This window comes from Euleptes europaea, chromosome 1 (genome assembly GCF_029931775.1).
Source record: "Euleptes europaea isolate rEulEur1 chromosome 1, rEulEur1.hap1, whole genome shotgun sequence".
Classification (NCBI taxonomy): Eukaryota; Metazoa; Chordata; class Lepidosauria; order Squamata; family Sphaerodactylidae; genus Euleptes; species Euleptes europaea.
The window spans coordinates 76773838-76796252 of NC_079312.1; the positions used below are offsets into that span (position 1 = coordinate 76773838).

General features: G+C 40.8%; 1 protein-coding gene across 1 annotated transcript in view; it reads right to left on the reverse strand.

Annotated features, from left to right (window-relative positions):
* RBM6 (RNA binding motif protein 6) overlaps positions 1-22415 on the reverse strand; it is a 69317-nt gene that overhangs the window by 46333 nt on the left and 569 nt on the right. Inside the window, exons 2-5 of the mRNA XM_056858527.1 lie at positions 15634-16945; positions 15109-15198; positions 13956-14025; positions 2622-2695 (exon numbers count right to left, since the gene is read on the reverse strand). Of these exons, the coding sequence (XP_056714505.1) occupies positions 2622-2695; positions 13956-14025; positions 15109-15198; positions 15634-16945 (1546 nt within the window). The remainder of the gene's footprint in view (positions 1-2621; positions 2696-13955; positions 14026-15108; positions 15199-15633; positions 16946-22415) is intronic.

The following is a 22415-nucleotide window of genomic DNA, read 5'->3' on the forward strand; positions in this document are numbered from 1 at the left end:
GACAGTATTTTTATATAGCCACACCACTGTAACCAAGTATGTAATAGGTTCGCAACCCTTCATTTTAAAAAAAAAGTAATTCCACTTAGCGTATGAAGGATAATCACACTATGAGGCAAAGTCATATACAATCATCAAATTGCCTTCTGCACTTCTTTCTAGTAAAAAGACAGCATCTTCCTCAACAATACCAACCCTACTAACAGCGAAGAGCACTCTCATTTCAAAATTCAGTGATGAACAACTGACAACAAGCTACTGACAACAAGGCATGGAGTCAAAACAGCAGCACAAAATGGTGCTCAATGGTCCAGTAGCAGATGTATTCTAACAGAAAGGCATAAACACCAATTACAGTTTGCCTTGCTCATTTCTCCATCGTGCATTAAATAGTGATTCTACATCTCGGCACTAGAACCTGAATTTTCAACTCAACCCTAAGGACGAGAGTGACTGTAGGATTTCACTATTATTAGGTCCTGCTGACACTACCAATGCTGTCATTTCTGTATCTGAACACCCTTCTATCGTAGAAGAGCATCTAAAAACTCCATGTGATTAAAAAAATTAATCTAGTTTGGGTTATTATGGTACAAATTGGCAGGAAGGTGGTATAGTAGGTATACTATACTATCATAATGGCAAATATCGGGGGGTGAAAATTTCTTCATTCACAGCATATTGAAGAGAAAAGACCACTAGAATATACACACACAAAAAACAGTCACTGAACTGACAGCGGGTGAACCTGGTCAATTTGTGTCCGGAAATAGCCCACACATCATAAACTGAATGGTAAGTGGATGAAGGCAAGGGACTCTTAGTATGCTCCAAAAATTATGTCTGTCAGTGCAAATCCCATCTCAATGAACTACTTTATTATTTACTGGAAGAGGAGGCATTGTAAAGGCTAGCTGACAGCACATAACGGTCTATTAACTGCAAGACAATTTAAATGGGGGAAACCGCTCATATTACTACTTGAACAGCTAGTGCTGGTCATTCTAACACAAATCTTGATTCCCTAATTAGAAAAATGTTACTGGAAATAAAGGCTGGCAGAATTTTCTTTATTGTTAAATGCCTTTATCAAGTCTCTAGAGAAGCGGCATACCCAGGTTATAAATAATAATAATTTCGACTGCCCCAACAGAAGATGAGCACACCGCAAAAAGAACAATTCAAAAAGTCAGGAAAACTCATGTTTCCCAGGCCTGAACGTCTTTTGGGATCGTCTTTAGTAGGACAATTTGGGAAGGCTTTACTGGAAGAACTGTTCAAATATATCAATTCAATTTTATCATTGTTAAGCAGGATAATAGTATAATCAGTGGATTGCTTTTGTAAAATGCGAACAGAGGAATAATGACAATTTTGGGAAGGGAAGGTTATGAATTACATATTCTACAACAGCCAAGATGTAGGCCAGCAAACAGCCACACATTTCAAAAGGCTGGTCTGATCTATCTTACTCCAGCCACAATTGAGATCTATGACTATTACCTAATAGATGTTAAAGTTGCAAGGAATTAAAAGCTGATTTATGTCATATCTGGTGGTCATACTTTAAAGAGATTTATGTAAAAGTTTTAGATTTCACTTGTCAAACTGGTGAGTATAAGATAGCACAAATAGCATTAATTGGTTAGTATTGCTGAAGATTACAGTGTTTCCTGCTCTTTTGAACGTACTCACTACTATAAGAGTAGCCATAACCAAAAAATGAAGTCAGAGCCCCAACTACATATCAAGGATTGACTCCTAATATGAAATAAGTGCATGAGTTTACCGCAGACCATGTGATTAAGAACGTAGGTTATTCCCAAAATTTGGGAAGAAGCTTAGCTTCTAAAATTAAATGTAAATTAAGAGTTAGATCACATTTACGTACAACAATTCAATATAAAAATTTGCCTAATCTCTCTCTTTAATTTGGAGTTTATATGAGCAGCTTTCCCTTCTAAATTTTTTTTGAAGATGTTCAGATTAACCAGATGCACCTGTGACAGGCCAGACCTCTCCTATGCAGCTCCACCTTGCTTAAGGACAATATGCGTACAAAAGGAAAGCAACAATGGACCCCCATAAATACCCCCATAAAGATGAAAACACGTGGACAAATGATTCATGCAAACGAGATTCCTCACTGAGAACTGCATATTAATGGTCTAACACAGAAACACAGGAAAGCTTTGAGTGTGCATATTCAAGCACAGTCCTATTTAGCTGAGATTTTCATTTATTGTTCAGTGTCAAGAAAACAAAACGTCTGAGGTTAACAGCTTAGCTCTTGTCACCTGAAATCCACAATATACACAAACTCACAAGGACATCTACCAGAACGGGAAACTTTTAAAAATAACTACCATACTTTGAATCTATCAAGTCTGCAAGGCATGCACAACTAGAGAAAAACAAGCTATTTCAGTAGAGCATTCTTATGCCTCTCTAGATTTCCGAGAAACACCAGCATTTGAGCTGCCTCCTTGTATATACTAGAAAGGAAAAACGCCTTCCTTTGAACGTTTTCCAAAAAAAAAAAAAAAAAAAAAACACTAGGTATCCACCCTCCCCACAAAAATATTCTTCTAGAAGCATTTTCGACCGAAGTGTAAAGCAACCTGGTTGGCTTCCATGCAGGCGATGGCCTCTTCCAAGAGGGAAAACTCCACGCAGATATAGCCATAGTCGTAACCTGGGGACAGCATTTAAATACAGACGGGAGTTGCGTTAGTGCCAGAAAGCCACATATTCAGTACCCGATTCCCCTTCCCCAAAGCAAGCCCCCAGATACCACCACCCTATGCTCCCCACAAAAGAAATATAAATAAAAAGCAATAATAGGTGCTCTCAAAGTCAAGTTTTGGTTTGGCAGTACTTGGCCCCAAACCCATTCCCCCTTTTGAATCCATAAAATACAATAAGCAATATGGGTTTCCATCAAAGAGATCAACAGTAGCATAGTGGGCTCATTCTCCTAAAAGTTAAGGAGATACTGACCACTCCGAACCTAAACTTAGTTTTAAAAGTAATAAAATCCAATAAAATTTGTTTTCACAAGTAATGTTTTAGTATTTTCATGAAGCTGAAGTGCTTTCTTAGATTAAAATAGTATTAGTGTGGTGATCTTTTTTCATTTCAAGAACAGAATGAGATCAATTTTTTTTCATTTTAAGTTATAAACTGAGCCTAGTACAATTCTTGAACACATAAGAAATATCCTAAAAATACCATTATTCCTTCCCTTCAAAAGCAGTGCAGTGAAGGACAAGCAAGCATTGCTTTAATGTATTCTGTGGTCCCTTTTCCTGAAACCATTTGACTAATAAGTAGAGAGTCATCCTTGTTAGTGATGAAAGGTATTCCAAGAAGGGATGTACCCATCTGTCAAACTAATCAGAAGGGCACACAGAAATGGCCTTACCTCAAAATTATCAAGGATTCAAAATCAGGGAAATTAAAATCAAGGGTTACTCAGGGGTAGATATGCCACTTTAAGGAAGAAACAGACTGTTCAAAGTTTCCAAGCCTGAAACTGCAAGAACCGATTTGCATTGATGTCAGTTAAAACAAAACCAACCAGAACATTTTATTTATTTTGAGAATTTCTATCCTGCATTTATACTGAAAATCATGGCGGCTTCTAAGTAAACTATTGTTAAAGGTGTCAGCCACTGAGAATCTCCACACACACAAAAACCTTTAAAATGTAAGCATGTTGTTAATGTCCTAGATCAGGGGTGTCAAACATAAGGCCTGGGGACCAGATCCGCCCCTTGAGATTTTTATCCGGCCCGCAAGTCAACTGAGGCAGCCAACCCCCCCCCCCCAGTCCCGACCTGGGCTGGCAAGGCATGACCCTGCCCAACCAAGTGGCATTTATGTCATATCCGGCCCTCGTAACAAATGAGTTTGACGCCCCTGTCCTAGATGGTATTGTAGAAATCATTAAATTAGCACAGTACATGGCTCCTCAGGGCCAGCTTGATAACACAGAGCCCTGATCATGGCACAGCTGTGTCCATGTTTTTTAAAGCCAGAAATCCTTAGTGACAAATACCAATACCAACTTGCTTAGTTGGTATAAACTGGGTTGTAATGGCTAAGCATATAGTATCCTTTTCAACCCTCAAGGAAGTTATGGGTAACATGGACGACTAGGTTGATACCTGCACACATAGTATATGAGAGGCATATACTAACTAGTATTGCAACTAGAACTAATCTGACCAGATGTTTGAGTAATTGGCAATAGATTTTACAACCTATACACATGCCTGGTTGGGTTTGAACTGTTTGTATATGTATGTATGTATGTATTTCTGTAAGTGTGTGCAGGCTTAACATGGGTTTTAATTAACCACTGATGAAGGCCCAATAGGCCAAAATGCGTTTGGTTGTGGTTACAGATGTCAACCTTAGGAAATGCCATTGTACTATTCTAATGTTTTTAAAATATTTTTAACCTTTACATAGCGCTTCCAATAAATTATATTTACAGTATTTATATACAGATATCTATATATTCTCCTTTTACCCAAGCACGGGTATCCAGCTTCTGTTTTTAGGTTGGGTCTTATTCCCCTCTTTTTTCTTCCATCCCAAATAATGAACCAGAAGTGAAACTGCTTGCAAAATACAACTTTTCTGTTTTCCCCATCATGCTGCAGCCCAGGATACCAACAAAGTGCTGCACTGCAGAAGTGGCTTTGATCACAAAACAGCATTGCTACTCTATTCATCTATCGAGAGAACATATATATTGTAAAGCATGAGTAGTATCTTCTTGTTATAGTTTAAAAAATTATTTTTCATGCTTTACATATCATCAGTTGAGGCCAAAAGTGGCTTGATGAAAGCCACAAAATTGTATATGATTGAATAAAGACTTGGAAACCATTCAGATTCAATAAATTTACTAGAATCTCCATGTATTGGATTGAAAAGTTCTTTCAATGTGTGAAATAGATTAGGAATGTATAACTAATAATCCCATTTTAAATAGTAACAATGGTAAGAAAAAACGATAACAAAATATTAGTAAGTGGCAATCACTCATTAATGGAAGGAAGCTAAAGAAGTGTTACATTAAAGGGCAGAAGTTATTCAATTGCTATAAGCCTGCACTGTTCTATATAGCATAAACCATACTGGTGTCCCTGCTATTTTGAGCTTGAGGCTTTTGTTTTTTTAATAGAAACATATACAAAGGTTTGAGCAGACCCAAATATTAAGGACCTCATACAGAGAGCTAAAAATGGCCAAGGCTTATCCTGTGGCCAGACTGTGTAGCACCACTCTTCTTTTTTTCTTTCATAATACACTGAAAGACAATTTGCAGAAAGCCACTCACTGATCTTATGGCAAAGCAGCCACTTTAACCTGTATTTCCCACCCCCAAGCTCAGCCACTACATCACAATGGTTCTCACATACCCTCAGCAAAATTCTGTCCAGTGATGCAATCATGCAATGGATTATGGGTGAAGGTTTCTACACAGAGATTAACCACCTAATTAATCTGTTACAAGTGAAGTGTGAGTTGTTTTGCAGCAACTGGATTCCATACTTTTCTACCAACCTCTAGATCAGGGGTGGGGAACGTCACGCCTGGGGGCCGCTTAAGGCCCGCAAAATCATTTGGTTTGGCCCTTCATGTGTCCTGGCAGATCTCTAGCTCAGAAGGATCTAAGACGGGCAATCTGCCCCCACCCACAGACAGGAATAGCCTCTATTCAAGGTGGATGAGAGTTTGTTTTGCTGAGAAAAGGAACCTTTTTCCCCCCTTGCAGAAGCGTCATTAGCTATGGAGCTGCTAAGACCGCCCAAGAAACTGTGTTAACCCTTTCCCACCTAGGCCGTGGAGAAACGTGTTCCCTCTGTACTACAAGAGGGCTGGGAGCGGAAGTGGCGACAATGGAGGGGTTAAAGGGGGCAGGGCCAGAATGCACAGAGGGGGGTGAGTTCTTAGCCAATGTGTCCTCATTTCACCCCTGCAGGCAGAGGTAGCAGGAGCCAGCTGTAGAATCTGGCCCCGACTGTGCAGAGCAGGAGCAACTCCGGTGTGCGGCTGGACGGCTACACCAGATGGTGCAGACCATCCTGTGCCACCAAGTAGGCGAGTGCACCACCGGTTGGATGCCTGCCTACTTGCCCGCGCCGGGGGGGGGGTCACCTGGGGCAGCTGCCTGCTTGGGGCTTGGTCGGCTAATTTTTAAGTTGATAATTTTGTATGGCCCACAAATGATGTTATAAATATCCAAATGGCCCTTGGCGGAAAAAAGGTTCCCCACCCCTGCTCTAGATGAAAAAGTCATACGGGGCTGACAAACTACTTGGGTAGTAACAATGCCAGTGCCATGGGGCCCAGTTATATTTCATCCAAACATTACTAAAACAGCAAGGTATCCACCCATGGAGAAACCACTCCCATACCATTCATACTAGTAATGACCAAGTCAGCCCCAGTTGCTATAGCTCCAACCATATGTGGAATTACGCAACAGCCACTTGAAGCCCCTTTGCTGGAATCATGAGGACTGGGAAGATGCATCAGACTCCTCTACTCCACCTGCAAGCTTATCTGCACCTTCCAAATCTCTTGTTTCTATTTCTAGTTCAAAAGAGTAGTCAGGATCAGTTAGCACTAGTCTCACTTGTTAAGAGATCATGCTCAACCATGTATGTTCCTTAAAATTGAGACCATAGGTATCATTAAGAAAACCAGACTAAAAGGATTACTTTTATAAAGGAGGGAAAGTACCATTCACATTCAGAAGCAGAAATCAAATAGCATTGTTTCTGCAAAGCAGTTTATTTATAAATAAGCATAATTTCATTTTACCCTTACACAGTGAACAGCTATTTTTAAACACATATTCACACACAAATAAATGGCAGAAAGGATGCTAAAACCTGCCAGGCACTGTCTATAGGACCTATCTGTAGTACATTTAATAGCTACAAAATACGAAAAGGAGGATGTTTTTCTCCCTAACTGTGCTATATCATAGATTACAACCACACAGCCCTGACCTGGATGGCCCAGGCTAGCCTGGTCTCGTCAGATCTCAGAAGCTAAGCAGGGTCAGCCCTGGTTAGTATTTGGATGGGAGACCACCAAGGAATACTAGGGTTGCTGTGCAGAGGAAGGCACTGGCAAACCATCTCTGTTAGTCTCTTGCCATGAAACCTCCCAAAAAAGGGGTCACCATAAGTCGCCTGCGACTTGAAGGCACTTTACACACACACACACAACCACACAAGGGGGGGGGGAGACCAGACTCTTACTGGCATATAAAGTTCAGTTTTATTAATGACAGTGCATATAAGGTGATAAATCACAACAAAATCCCAAATCAAATGAGAAAACAGCAAAATACATGCATACTGAAGTAGTATGTGCTTGGGTTATGTATAGGATATTCAAAGCTAATGAGGGGAGTGAACACAACTTCTGTCACTACTAGAAAGTAGTCAGGAGTTCTGAAAATTTGTTCAGAAAAGGTACAGTGGAAAGAGTACAAATTTCATACATTCAAGGCTGTTTTGTCAGCACTACCTATGCCTCACTCAAACATATATGGTAGACAAATAGGGGCTGAAACCCTTTCTGGATTAGATGTGCTGCAGCTTTTTAACTGTGGCATTTTAATTTTTTAAAGTGAGAAACTAAAGAAACAACTAACTTGCATACTGTGATCCTTAACATTAGCAGGCTACTACTGCCAATCAACCACTTTTAAAAATGCTATTGGAAATGGTTTATTATACATCTGAAATGTAAACTCAATACATTCTCCTTGAAGTAACATATATGGTACAGCTCTGCTTATCAAACAAATCACTAAACTGGGGCAGTTTCTTTATGATCCTTTGGTCTGCCAATAATTTTAAAGTTAGCAGTCACATCATTTTTGTTAGTTAACAGCAGCCAGAAAACATTTACCTGAGGAAAAATAATTTTGCTACAGTACATAGTCAGTTTGTGCAGCCAAAGAAATAAACATTGATTGGAGAACTAAGCCCCTTGCCCATATTAGATAAGATAGTACTAGTTGCCAGCCAATTCCATAGCAACTCCCTTGAATCTCAAATATAAGCCCTATTACAGTGTTCCATCAAAATGGCATCAAGTCCTCACTTCCTGTGATGACACCACCAAGTGGCCACAAACCCACAATTCAGGAGGATTCATTTCAGATTGCTGAGTCACTCCTGAAAGGAAACATACAAAAAAAATCTATGTTTTATTAGGGCTCTGGGCAAAGCATACCCCACTTCACCACTGATGGGGGGCAATTTGTATATGTGCTTTACACTGCCATTTGAAGTATGTGCATCTACAACAAGCTGGAAGCACAGCAATTTTCACAAAAGAAGTGGAAGGGGCAGTTCTAACCACAGATTAAGTAGAATAGTAAAGGATGGCATCATGTAGTACTGATTTATAATATACCATCCAATAATCAGAAGAAGGCTGCAATGCTACAATATACTCCCATTTGATCTCAATATGGTAGGATTGAGTTAAGTGGAGCACAAATGTTGAGTAAAAAGAGCATGCCTATCACAACACAGAACCCCCAGCTTGACCATGAAAAGTTTTGGCACATACCCCAGATAGGGAAACGTGGATCTCAAACCCTAGAACATGTACCTAGGTACCTTGTACCTAGAGCATGTAGGTACAAGCCTGCCAAAAAAAAACCTCACAGTGTTAACTATTACATCAAACAAATATTATTCACTCGGTTAATAAACTTCACATCAATACTAACCAACTATGCCAGACAGCTAGCACCAGGACAAATCTTTTTAGCTGATCCAGACATCTTATTACCTGAGCTAAGCTACCAGTGTACATGGAAGTTATCTGGCAAGGAGAATTCTATATAGTCAAATCACAAAAGGATCTGCATTACATGCAGAGATTAGGTAAAATGAGCATGCTCATACTAATAAGGACAAAAGTGAAGCACTTTATACTGTCAAAGACAGAGAGCAGATTCAGATAGATTTTTATTTTCATCAATCACAGACATACAATTACCAAATGAGGGAAGCCACACAGTGTTGATGTCTGAAGAGGCTTGGTGCGTGATGGACTTAGATACCATGTTCTCATCAGGCTGCAAACTTGTCCAAAGAATGATGGTATTAAAGACCATCATGCATTTGACCTCTTGAGATAACCACATTCAACTACCGTATATACTCGTGTATAAGCCAACCCGCATATAAGCTGAGGTGCCTAATTTCACCCCAAAAATGGGAAAAAATTAGGCACCCCGTATAAGCCAAGGGTCGGCTTACACAATGCCCCTGCCCCAGGTTGCCCTCCCACCCGGCCTCCCGGGCCCTCCAGACCCACCCCGACCCCAGCGCAACCCCCTCCCAGGCCCTCCACACCCACCCCAACCGCAGCGCCACCCTAGGGGGGAGGGAGAAGAGCCCCTGAACCCCTTACTCACCGGGAGGCCGAGGCCCGCTGATCAGCTGGAGGCAGCAGCAGGGAAGGTGCGCGGGCCGGCGGCGGGGGGGCCGCAGGGCCCTGCCTGTGTGCAAGAAGGCCCCGCTGGCCACTCCCAGGCCGCAAAAAAGGAGTGCGGGCCGGCGGCGGGGGTGGCCCCGGGGCCTGCCTGCGCGCAGGAAGGCCCCGCTGGCCGCTCCCAGGCCGCAAAAAAGTGCGCGGGCCGGCGGCAGGGGCGGCGGGGGGGGGGCGGCCGCGGGGCCTGCCTGCGCACAGGAAGGCCCTGCTGACCGCTCCCAGGCCGCAAAAAAGGCGTGCAAGCCGGCAGCGGGAGCAGCGGGGGGGGGGGCCGCGGGGCCTGCCTGCACGCAGGAAGGCCCCGCTGGCCGCTCCCAGGCCGCAAAAAAGGCGTGCGGGCCAGCGGGGGTGGGCGGCGGGGGGGCGCCCGCTTGGCCTGCCTGCGCGCAGGAAGGCCCCGCTGGCCGCTCCCAGGCCGCAGGGAAGGCGTGTGGGCCGGCGGCAGCAGTAAGTTCCCTCTCTCTCTCCCCCCTCCCCTACTGTATTGACTCGCGTATAAGCCAAGTTGGCTTTTTTCAGCCCTTTTTTTGGGCTGAAAAACTCTGCTTATACGCGAGTATATATGGTATTTGCTGTGAGAAATTAATGTGAGGTAGGCAAGGTAGTCAAAAAAGTTTCCATCATAACTAAAATGAAGGAACATACTTCATCACACATGAATACAAACTTAAGTACTCATTGGTGCCTGCAGCATTTAACACAGGATTGGCTGAAAGACTTGTTTCATCAAATAAAAATACTGTGCTCCTTCAAAGAAAACAAATCTTACTTCATCATTCAATCTATTTGCTTTGATCACTTCTTCCCTCTCTGCTGCTGTTTTCTAGCTATGAAAACAAGATCTATGCTTTTGCCACTAGTTTAAATATTAGTTTGCCACTCTGCTTACTTCACCATTAATAACTGCCCTGGAATAATGCATGCACATGGGGTGCTCATCAGTTGTATGAACAGAGTTATAAATCCTGGGTATGACCACAATTACAAATCCTGGGTAAAACCAGAAAATGCTGACAAATCCTTCAAATTTAACAAGAACAGCTTCCACCGACCTCGGACCAGGAAAGGTATAAATATTAACCAGCTTTACTTTTAAGAGTAACACAAGAATCTCTTCATCTATTCCAGTTTCCTGTATGGAAAGCACTTGAGTACACAATTTCTGAAATCTTCATGTGAGTAATTTCACAGGACTGACTTTTGACTGTGTAATTCACTGTTTATTGATCCACTGGCAAGCTAAGGAGTTGTATCCTGTGGTAAATCCCTGCTGAATTTCTAACAGTGAAGTCAGACTTTTCTACCACTCCCTCCTGCAACAGCCCAAAATGCCCCCTAGAAATACTGCTCTGGGGAACAGGGAATCCCCAAGAACAGCATGGGGGGAAATCAACAAAAATCAACAGTCCCCATCTTCTATCCATGGAAATTTTCTAATGGATGCAACCTAAGATGGTCTATGGCATCCCAGTGCATGTACACTCAGAAAGTTAACCATACAATTGTCCCAGTAAGTGTACACAGAGCAAGTTAAATGTGTGTAGGACTGTTTGTATGAAATGGCCCTAGTGAGGCCTTACTGCTATTACTCTACCAACTCCACTTCCTTGTCATCTCACCTGTTTCCTCCAGTTCCACTTCTTAGAACTTCTCTCAGGAGGCTTTCCACAAGAGTCTCCCAGATCTGGAACAACTCCTTTTGATTTTCCAGGCACTCTCATTCAGCAAGCCAGCACAAACGCAGTTCCAGCTACACTCTCCTGCTCAGGGCTCTGAAGCTTCCCGAGCATCAACACAAAACCAAAAATCCAGTTGTAACACACCTCACACTGCTTTCAGTTGCTTGGAATTCCAGAAAATTTGATGTGGTATGAAGATGCAGTTATTCAAATAGTTTAGTTCATTTAAGAATTCAATAAATTTTTAACATGGATCTTAAAATAAATGCTAAAATGGCCAAAAATAAAACCCTCTGGCCTCAAAACCTAGATCAGGTATCAAGCTCATTTGTTACAAGGGCCGGATATGACATAAAAGTTGCTTGGTCAGACTGGGCCATGCCTCGCCAGGCCAGATCGGGACCTGGGGGAGGGGTGGTGGCTGGCTCGCAGGGCGGATAAGAGCTCTCAAGGGGCCAGATCCAACCCATGGGCCATATGTTTGACACCCCTGATCTAGATGTTCCTTACACTGTCAATTATACCTTGACTTTTCTGCTACATTATAAAAAATGGATATGGTGTTTCAATTTAGCTACAGCTCAAAACCAGAAACTGACAGATGGGACTTACACATATCCAGCAATTTTCCACTTCCCAATCAGAAAATGCTGGTGGTTGCTACAGGCTTTAGAGCCGCTTTTCTAGATGTATAGATGATGGGACTGGAAGCAAATAAACTTCACCATACATATGGATTTGAATGTAAGGCTCTCTCCATATCAATACAGTGGCTAGGATAAAAAGAGTTCTGCTGTGTTCTGTGCCTGTACCACCAAAACCCCTCATATTTCCTGAGCAGTTGCTCCTAAAAATGAGGAACCATATGGAGCAGCAACCAATGCAGCCCAATGGACTGCTAGCAAAAAGGAAAATCAGCAGTCCCAGTGGGCATACAGATAGCACACAGGACTGTTTGGATCCAAGCCACTAAAGACTGACAGATATATACCAGGTTAGAAAGGATTTACAACATATTTTTTAAGCAATTCTATTTTTCTACTGATTGTAATGGTCCTTGTGAACTATGGTTGTATTTTGACTGACCAATAACTTATCAATGTACACCTGCACTCAAGGTAAACTAGTTATACCTTCTGCATCACATTGCACCATTATGGCATAACTCTATTCAGAATTAAGCCTCTACCCAACCCTGTCTCTATTTCCAAATACACTTATCTGAAACACACTAAAGACTGGGCTCCACTTAGGATTTTTCAGTTCAGAGCTTCATAGGAGAAATCTGTTGATGCCACAAAGAAACTGTACAACCTATATGTGCACAACTCTGCTTGTCTATCAATGCTGTACCCAACAATAATGCATATAAAGCAACAAAGATATGCTGAGTATACGATCTCTCTCTCAAACTTGTCTCCTAATCAGGAGAAATCATCAAGTATGGAGGCCCTTTGCCACTGAGCTGTATGGACACTGTAGAAAGATGAAGAGCTAACTAACTTTAAATGTTTGTATTCAACTTGGCAGATTCAATAAGTAATACAAAATTAACAGGAAACTAATGGGAAACAATTAATGAAACAATGGGAAACAATTACTGCAATCCAAAGTTTTTCTGAGAAGTTGACCATGTTAACACTGCCAAAGTGTTCTTTAAACACCATATATAACAGCAGCCTGGGGATTTTGTTTCCTTCTGAAGTGCTCTTGTGCTTAATTAACTTTTGAACCCTGGAACAATGAAAGCCAGTTTGGAGATGTAGCGAAGGCTGCTTCTGGAAAAAAATCTTGCAATGAACATGGGTACAGCGCACCCCCATTACTGTTCATATAGGCAAACTGACAGCAACACACAGCTACCTAAGAAAAACAGCTATAGTGATAACATGCACACATATGTGCACTCACGCAGTCTGCACAAACTTTTGATTTTCTAGAAGTCTGAAAACAAGGCTTGTATAGATTTATACAAAAAACTATAAATAAGCCACCCTCTGAAATGAAAAATGCCACCCAATACAGAACTCTGAGAATCACAAAAGTACAGAAAGCTTTCCACTGACCTCCACTTTACATTCAGTTATCAACAGTTGATGATGCTGAAAACCAATGCCACCTGGTGCTGCCGTGAAATGCCACGAAAAGTCATTACACAGAAACCATCTCATGGCTGAAACAAAACCTTGCCCATTGAGAGGATTTAACATCCACTGGAAACAAACCACTGTCAGCTCTGGAAGGCCTGCTTTGAGCAGCCTACTTGTTTCCTTTCATGGGAGCCTAACCTCATGGCTAATGTAGAATTAGCATAGGTGGCTGATCCGCCAAGCCTTTGCCTGAACTCATTAATCCTGGAGGACACAAGAGGACAGAGATGACCCAAAAAGGATTTATATTCTTAGTAGTTACAAGGCAACATTATACCTGGGCATGGATCCACCAAAGCGTTTCCATGGATTGAGGTATTTCTGTCCAGAAAGCACAACTTTCTTGCCTCACCCTATCTCCCTGAAGCCCGAAATGCTCCAACGTGCTATTCTGAGGGCAGAAGCAGCATGTCAGAGTTATTTTGAGCAGCAGCAGGAAGGGGGATATGAGAAAGTATGTTTTGTAGGTAGAAATCCTTCTGCCCATGGAAATACCCCAATGGATCCAAGCCCTGATATAGGCTTTTAGAGCTTTTAATGTAAAATTGCCTGACAAAAACACTGCAGAAATTCTCACCTGAAGTATAATCTTTCAGGCGCAGGTTCTTCACTGGTGTCCCATCACATGCCTGGAAAGCACCGAGAATCTACAGAAATGAACCATATCAGGGTAAGTATCAAAATCTACATTTCACCCAGTAATGCTCCCACATGAAAATGCATAGGAAACCAGACCATTTTTCTTCACCATAATGCAAAGATAAATATGAACTGCTTGCTGCATGAATAAAAATTAAAATCAAAAACTAGAAGAAAAACATACGTTTTGGTGGTGTCACGCTTTCAGTTACAAGATCAAAGTGCAATATTTAAACAAAAGTGAAACACATACAACTTTGGATTTTTTTTTGTGCTTAAGCACACTGCTTTAAATACACTGCAGTTACATTTGCATCTGTTTAAGACTAAAGTGCTCTCCAAATATCAAAGACTCATCTTTTTGGTTGAATTGACTGTGAGAAAGGCAGATTATAAGTAACATAAATAAACATAACATAAAAAACATAAATAAAAATTAACAACTATTACTGTGCCTGAATAGCCTGACGAAAGTTACTAGACATAACTATAACAATGCTTTGTGACACCAAAATCCTCCGAGTTTCAGAAATCCTTACAGTCAGCAAGACTGAATCCTTAATTAAGTTGTTATTTTGATGCCACAGCTTTTAAAAGAGCTATAAGGGCATTTTTTTCTTATTAAAATGAAGTTCATTTTTTCAGTTGCAAGGTAAATACAAATTATTGGGCACCACATAAAAGTAATGTAATCGATAAGTGACCACAAATGCTTTAGCAAGCTAGCAATTCTCCTGGGCTCCTAGCCAAATCAGGTCAAAACTTCTGAGACTACCACTAGCAAGTTCTAGCATAAAATATGCCGAATGTAAATGGCACTTGGCTCAGTATCTCTGAAAGAGGAGACATGAATATGGACCACAACCCTCACAGAAAGTATTTTGGATAAGAGATCTTAAAATTGTCAAAGAACACAATGTCTTGCTGACACAGCAAAGCTAAAACTAGATTACTAGCACATGGCTAAACAAAAAGGAAATGTAACTATATTGAAGTGTATTCATATGGAAAGAAATGTCTATACAGTATATCACATCATATGCTTCTAGACAAGTTAGAGAAACATCAGAAACAGGTTATCAATCACTTACAACATCTTTTGTGGCATTTCCAGGAACTCCTCCTAGTCGAATCAGTTTGCTTGGTTTTATGTCTTTGGCAGAGAGCCTGTAATCCTGATCCTTAAAGATACAAATTAAAAAGAACTTTTATACAGACAATTGAAAAACAGAGCAAGGACACCAATTCAAACATAATGATTTAAAGATATAGCCATTTACTAGAAATGTTACAATATGATTTAGTACTACATTCTAAATCACCAGTTCTTCAGTCCTTGAGAAGTTCAAACACAGAATCACATGTTAACTAGTCAAATAATTTTTATTTCCATGAAGCTATAAGGTTTGAGAAAAACTGGGAAATTAAGTAAGTGGCTTTCTGATAAAGTATGGAAATGATAAAACATCTTTGGAATACCTTAACTAGTTGGAGATAATGCAATTAATGTATAGAAAAGTAGGAAACAAGGCTATTAGCTAACCAAAATGACACATTGTCTCCAAACAATTTAGCATGCATGCTTATAGGTTCAAGATTTCCAACAAGTCACATACCTGAAGATCTGGCTGAGAATCTCTGCTAGATTTTCCTTCTCCAAAAGCTTTGCCATGTTCATAGTCAAAGAGTTGACTTCCTGGCAGCCGATGATCTACATCTCGATACTCAATGCCCCTGTAGTCTGTATCCTGCCTTCCAAGGAAATCCAAGTCACCTTTTTCCTTTGGTACAAGCCCAGAAGTTTCGGGTGTTTGCTGTTCACCTGCAGAAAACTCCTGATTGCTAGCCAAGGCTTGAGGTGGATTATCTTGGTCCTGAAGAACAGGAAGAGGACCACTGCTACTTTGGAACTCTTGTGAAGACTCTGTCTCAAGCTTCTGTTCTTGTGATTCTTCTTCTCCGGTCCTTGGTTCTGAATGTGAAAACTTCTCTTTTGGAGCAACGGAAGACCTTTCCCTAATAACATGTGCAGCCTCTTCAATCTTGCCTTTTCTATCTGTTACAGATACTGCAGGCTGACTCTGCTGGTAGTCTACACCATCAAGGTCCACAGCAGGTGTCTCTCTGTCTGTGAAATCCAGAGTAGGTGGCACATTCCTGCCCCTAAAATCTTGATCTGCCTGAGATTTTGGCCTACTTCTGAAATTTGAATGTGATGCATCCCTGTTTCTGAAGTCTAGATCAGCTGTATCCATACCCCTCAAATCCATGTCAGGCATATCTCTTTTCCTAAAATCTGAGTATGGCGGCTCCCTACCCCTGTATTCCTGCTCAGGCATCTCTCTTGTCCTGAAATGTGAGTGAGATCCATCTCTGTTTCTCAAATCTAAATCAAATGGTCCCCTGCCACGAAAATCTGACGGAGCATCTTCTCTGCCCCTGTAGTTCATAGTGTGTGTTTCTCTATCCCTGTAATTCATATGGAATGCATCCCTATTCCTATAATCCATAGGAAGAACTTCTCCCCCACTATATTCCATAGACTGCCCTTCCCTATCCTGGAAATCTCCTGGATACATATCCCTGCCTCTAAAGTCTGGAAGGAGTGGCACCCTACCTCTGAATTCCAAATGTGAATCATCTCTGTCCTTGAAGTCAGAAGACAGATAATCTCTGCCTCCAAAATCATGTAAGTGGCCCTCCCCACCTCTGAAGTCACTATGTGGTCCATCTCTCCCTCCATAGCTGAAAGCAGGTTCCTCTCTGTTCGCAAACTGAGGATTGAGGATGCCTGGGATTCCCTGGATATCATAAGGAAGTGATTCTCTGCCAGAGAAGTTGCCAGAGTGTCTTTCTTGAGCAAGACTATCAAGGGGAGGAGAATAGTCCCTGTTCCACCCGGGAGCAAACCTTTCTTCTTGGCTCCCACTGTAGAAATAAAGACAGTATTATTCATAATGTCTTTTGAGTTTGCAATCTATACATCAGCATGTTCTTCTCTAATTTTGTTATTGAGCTGTTTAACAGTAAGATCCACAGAAGAAATTGATGTCGGGTAGTTTAAGAGGTGGTAGTATACGACAGGTGTAATAAGCAAACTTGCGCATTCCCATTTCACCATAATTCCCAGAAGAACTCAACATGGAAAACCTGAAATATTAATGCATTAGTGAAGGTAGCAATCTACAAAGTCTCACAGTACACATACATGGCTGGGAGCTATGTATATCACATTTCAAGCTTCTTCAAGCAATGCATTTGCATTGTCTCCTCCTACAATCAATTCAGATGGAAGATTCTGATTCTTGTATTCACTATTCTCAAAATAGATAGATACAGGCACCCTTCTTGGTGCAAACAAAAATAACACAAATTTTAGCTGTCAAAAGACAAGGACTGTAACAGGAGAAAGATAATCTGAAATGAAAGAGTTTCCTACCCACCATCACTAGGCAATATTGCCCAATTTAGTTTCCACTGACTGTTTAGGTATTGCGTTATCTAATTAATCTCCAGGTTTGTTAATGTGGCTATCACATTTTTTCCTACGCTTTTGATATTTTAAGAGACCCAATAATCAAATATCTTTCTAGCTCTAAAAGGAACTACCTACTGGCTTTATATTTTCAATAGGAGGCTTGCCATTTTCCTTTTCCTTCCAAAAAAAAAAAAGGAGCAAGGATCTCTCCCACACCCGCTTTTATATGTGTGTTTTTAACTTGTTCAGACTGATGAAGAATTCTGAACTGGCTTTTACTACCAAGTGAAAACTCCAGGTTTGTGGTGGACATTTTATTGAATCAACTCAATATGCTGGATTAGTGAAAAAGACGAACAGTGTTGGGAATTATTTGGAGCATTATTGCAAATACTTCTTCCAATATCTTAATGCCATACAAAGATCTACACTGTACCTTCATTTAGCATATCATTAGTCCAAAAAGAAACCATGAAACTAGAAACAAGTGTTTGAAAAGGAGCTAGAATGCTTTTCCTATGAGGCAAGGCTAAAGCTGTTTTTCTCCTTGTTTCATTTTGACAACAGAGAGGTGCCATTTATACAATTTTGAAAGGAAAGAAGACAGACTTCTTTTGTTGGTACTAGAACTCTGGGTCACTTGATAAATAGTTGGTTTAAGACAGACAAACGAAAGCACTTTTTTGTGCAATATATGACTCTGGAATTCACAGCCACAGGACATCAAAACAGCCACTCACTAGCATTTCAAAAAGGGAAGGGGGTGGCCAATTCATAGGCCATGGCAAGTAAACAATACCTTCATGTTCAGAGCCAATATAACCTCTGAACAATTGCTCTTATGTAAGATGGCCATTGCTCTCATGCCTGCATGTGTCTTCCCATCAGCTTCTGGCTAGCCACTATGGGAACCAGGATGATGGACTAAACAAAGTCTTGCTCTGATCAAAAACAACTTCATGTTATTAGATCTTCATTCCCTACAGCTCATTTTATGCACAAAATGCTGAACGAGCTGAACCTGGAAAATAGGCAGTTTTTTTGTTTGTTTTATGTTTGTCTACATTTTTGACATACTCAGTATGAATCCATGAGTTTGTAACCATTAAGCAATCAGATCAACAGCTTTTAAGCATAACCATCATTCTATATTGGTATGTAATTTTAATTGGACAGGATACAAAAGCCGGTATGCATACGCAAATAAATTAGACAATGCACAATAGTGGTGGCTGGTTTATCTTTCTGTTGGTGGCATTTCATGCCTCAAGGAATACTGCTTTGAAGACCATAACATGGGAAACTGGAAAACCCGTGTGCACATGCCGAACAGTGCTTTGGATCCCACCTCTTGGCAGTAACCACTATCAGGCGCAAGTGATCAATATTATGCCTCTTACAAACATTGTCTGTATTGAAAATGTCATTCAAAAGAAATTAGACTTCAGCGCAATTTTAAAATATTTTATTTAATGATGATCATGCAGCAGACAAAACACACCTGTAACATTTTTAAAAATACTAATTAAATAATTTAATAAGGTGATAATTCCACAATTCCAGAAAGGGGGGGCAGAGAATAGTGAGCCTGATTCCTCTCACATGCACACACACTCATGTCTTACATTCCAGACAATACACAAGCTGGCTAGAAGCCATCTGTTCAATATTAAGACTTGTCCAGCACATGTGTGAAAATATTAAAAATAACGTCTCCAATTGATGGCAGCAGGAAGATCTATCAGAGTCCCTAGGTTTAGGGACAGGATTCCTAACACATTATTATGATGACAACCATAATTATTACCATCCAGCTATTCTATGTGTTAAATATATTATGAAGGTAAATGACAATACTGAACAGACATGCACATTTGTTTAGCCTGCAACATATGACTTCCATTTCTCAAATCTTAAGCCATCAGTTAGGCACCCTTCTTCTGCATTATCTGTATCTCTACAGTTTTGTGTCTAAGTTTGCCTGACTTTAGTCAGCTGACCACAGACGCTGTGCCAGGACCTCTCTCTACTGATGACAGCTGCATATTTATACCTCTAACACCTCCAAGGGCTTTCCCTCAAATCCACTGAGATGGATCCCATTACAATTTCCATACATGGAAGTCCTTCCATGCACAGAAGAATGAATTCCATGCTTCCCCCCTTATGCTGCACTCTGAAGCAACCTTCAAAAAGCTGATCCTGGTGGAGATGGAACTGCACGAGGTGGAACTGGCAGAAAAAACCGCTGCCCCATGAATCTTTGACCAATCCATGGTGTCTATCTCTAGACTCCTACAGTGTGAGAGAGCATACGTCTTCCATAGACCTTTCCAACCTCCTGATTTTAGAAGCTTCTTGATCCAAAGGTAATAAAAGGCATAATGTGCAAAGATCCAGTAACACATAGCAAAGCAGCAGAGTAGTATTGTTTCTATAAGTGCTCACAAGTACCGTTTCAAGCCCTGTGCATTCAACCATCTGCATGAGACCACATTTTAAATAAATAAATAAATATAGTCATTATGGTCTGGTCGAGGGGCAGCCGCCTGTGTGGGCTCTTACAGAAGTGTGGGATTTATACGCCATCCATGATTAGTGTTTTTATGTTTGGTTTTAATGCTTGATTTTAGTGATAGTTTTATTATTGTTATATGGTTGTGAAGTTATAAAATGATGTTATCCACCCTGAGCTGGCTTGATGGGGAGGGCAGACTACAAATACGAAAAATAAATAAATAGTCAGTGTGCTGCTTCACTGCAATCCTCCCAAATGTAGCACAGGGTGTCAAAGCCATGTACATGTTGCATCACACATCAGAAGTGAAACCATTTCTTCCATGATTGTATGCTGTGCTCTAACACTTAATGAAACTGTTTTTCTGGTCATTATTGCACAGCTACCTGTCAAAGCTTCTTTGAGTACTTCCTCTAGCCCTGAAGAGTTCATTGGCAATCTGACAAATGACATGATGCTATGATAATCTTTATTATGGTCAATGACCAGCACAAACAAATGACATAAATATGTGTACATCTGCTAATGTAAGTGTTCATTTGGCAGTTGCCAGAGCATTATCTAGTCACAATATATTATGAATAGACACCTATACAGCAAAGTACAGTACTTTACTACTTAGGCTTCCTTTACAGATGTATAAACATAACCTGCAGATGAAACATGACCACTAACATGACCATTACAAAGTTTCCAGTAATTCAGAGTTTACATACTAAAACAAGGCGCACAAGAACAAAATTAAACAGCTCTAAACCCATTTTCCCTTCCCATCTCTTATGTCTAATTTATTTTAGTTCATGTTATTTATACATTTTTCTTCATATGTTCCCTTTTGCTCCCCAAATGTTTCCTCTGTTACTTATATTTTATAACTGGAAATAAATGAACATTGAGAATTTCTCTTCTTTATGTTCACCATTAAATAACTTCATCTGTAATGCATTAAAAGCTACAATGTATCTCCTTAAAAATGTCTTTTCAGAACAACATTGGTAAGAGGCATAATTTTTTCTTGAACACTGAAGTATCATATTTATAAAAACAACAAAACAATAAAACTAGTATAAAAATGATGCATAAAATAACACAGGGGTCCTCAACATGGTGTCCGTGAGTGCTATGGCACTCACCAACATCTTTCCTGGCGCCCATCAAGTATTTTTCAAAAGTGGGAGGGGCCAAGTGGGACTTTTGCCCAACAAAGCTTCTGACTGGCTGTACAGATTTTTAAAACCTTTGCTTTGGCAGCAGCTGCCAGCACAACACAAAGAAATTCACTGTGTGACTGAAGGTAAGCAGCAGCAGCCATTTTGTGGCTGCACCCACCACAAAGTGCCAGAATTCTAAAAGTGCCCATAGGCTCAAAAAGGTTGGGGACCCCTGAAATAACACAATGCAACATAAAACAATAGCATTTAATGTGTGTGTGTTCCATGACCCCGTAGGGTTTTCAAGGTAAGACATTCAGAGGTAGTTTGCCATTGCCTGCCTCTGCAACAGAGTTCTGAGAGAACTGTGACTGACCCACAGTCACCCAGGAGGCTCCATGAACAGGCATGGAGAACTGAACCCAGTTCTCTAGCTTAGAGTCCACTGCTCTTAACCACTACACCACACTGGCATTTAATAATTTAAGTAAACATTAGCAAAAAAAAAATTGCTTAAGGCAATTAATCAATCCTCCTCCCCCACCCCCCCCCAAAAAAAACCTCAACTGTTTGAGCGAATTTTTAAAAGGTTTTGTTTGGCACTGAGAAGTTAGGATGTCTGGCAGCAAAGGGTTACCACTGTTATGGAAACATCCTTCTATCTTAGAAAAGTCAGGCCTGTCCTTTAAGAGTTGAATCAACTTCCATTATACAGAGATGAACAAAACAGATGGGGGGTGTCATACCTGACCACCTGTCCCAATATCCACTAAACTAATAGCCATTACTTCCCTCTCACCTCACTCACTCGTTTGCACTATGCCTCAAAAAGGGCTCTGTGCAAAAACACCTTCTGATTCCAAGAAAATCGTTCATTGGTTAAATTTCAGTTAGCTGGCTCAATGTTGACTCAGCCTGCCATCCTTTCAAGGTCGGTAAAATGAGTACCCAGCTTGCTCGGGGTAAAAGAAAGATGACTGGGGAAGGCACTGGCAAACCACCCCATAAAACAAAGTCTGCCTAGTAAACGTTGGGATGTGACATCACCCAATGGGTCTGGAATGACCTGGTGCTTGCACAGGGGACCTTAACCTAAATGTTTACCTTTACCTAAATGTTCTATCGTTGGCAAGTTTGAATGGATACCACCTGACTAAACCAAAGAGGAATCCTGCCTCTGAGGATGCCCTTGAAATATGGGGCTGAAAGAAGTGTGCTTCTGTCACCTTAAACTACCTTTTGAAGTCCAAA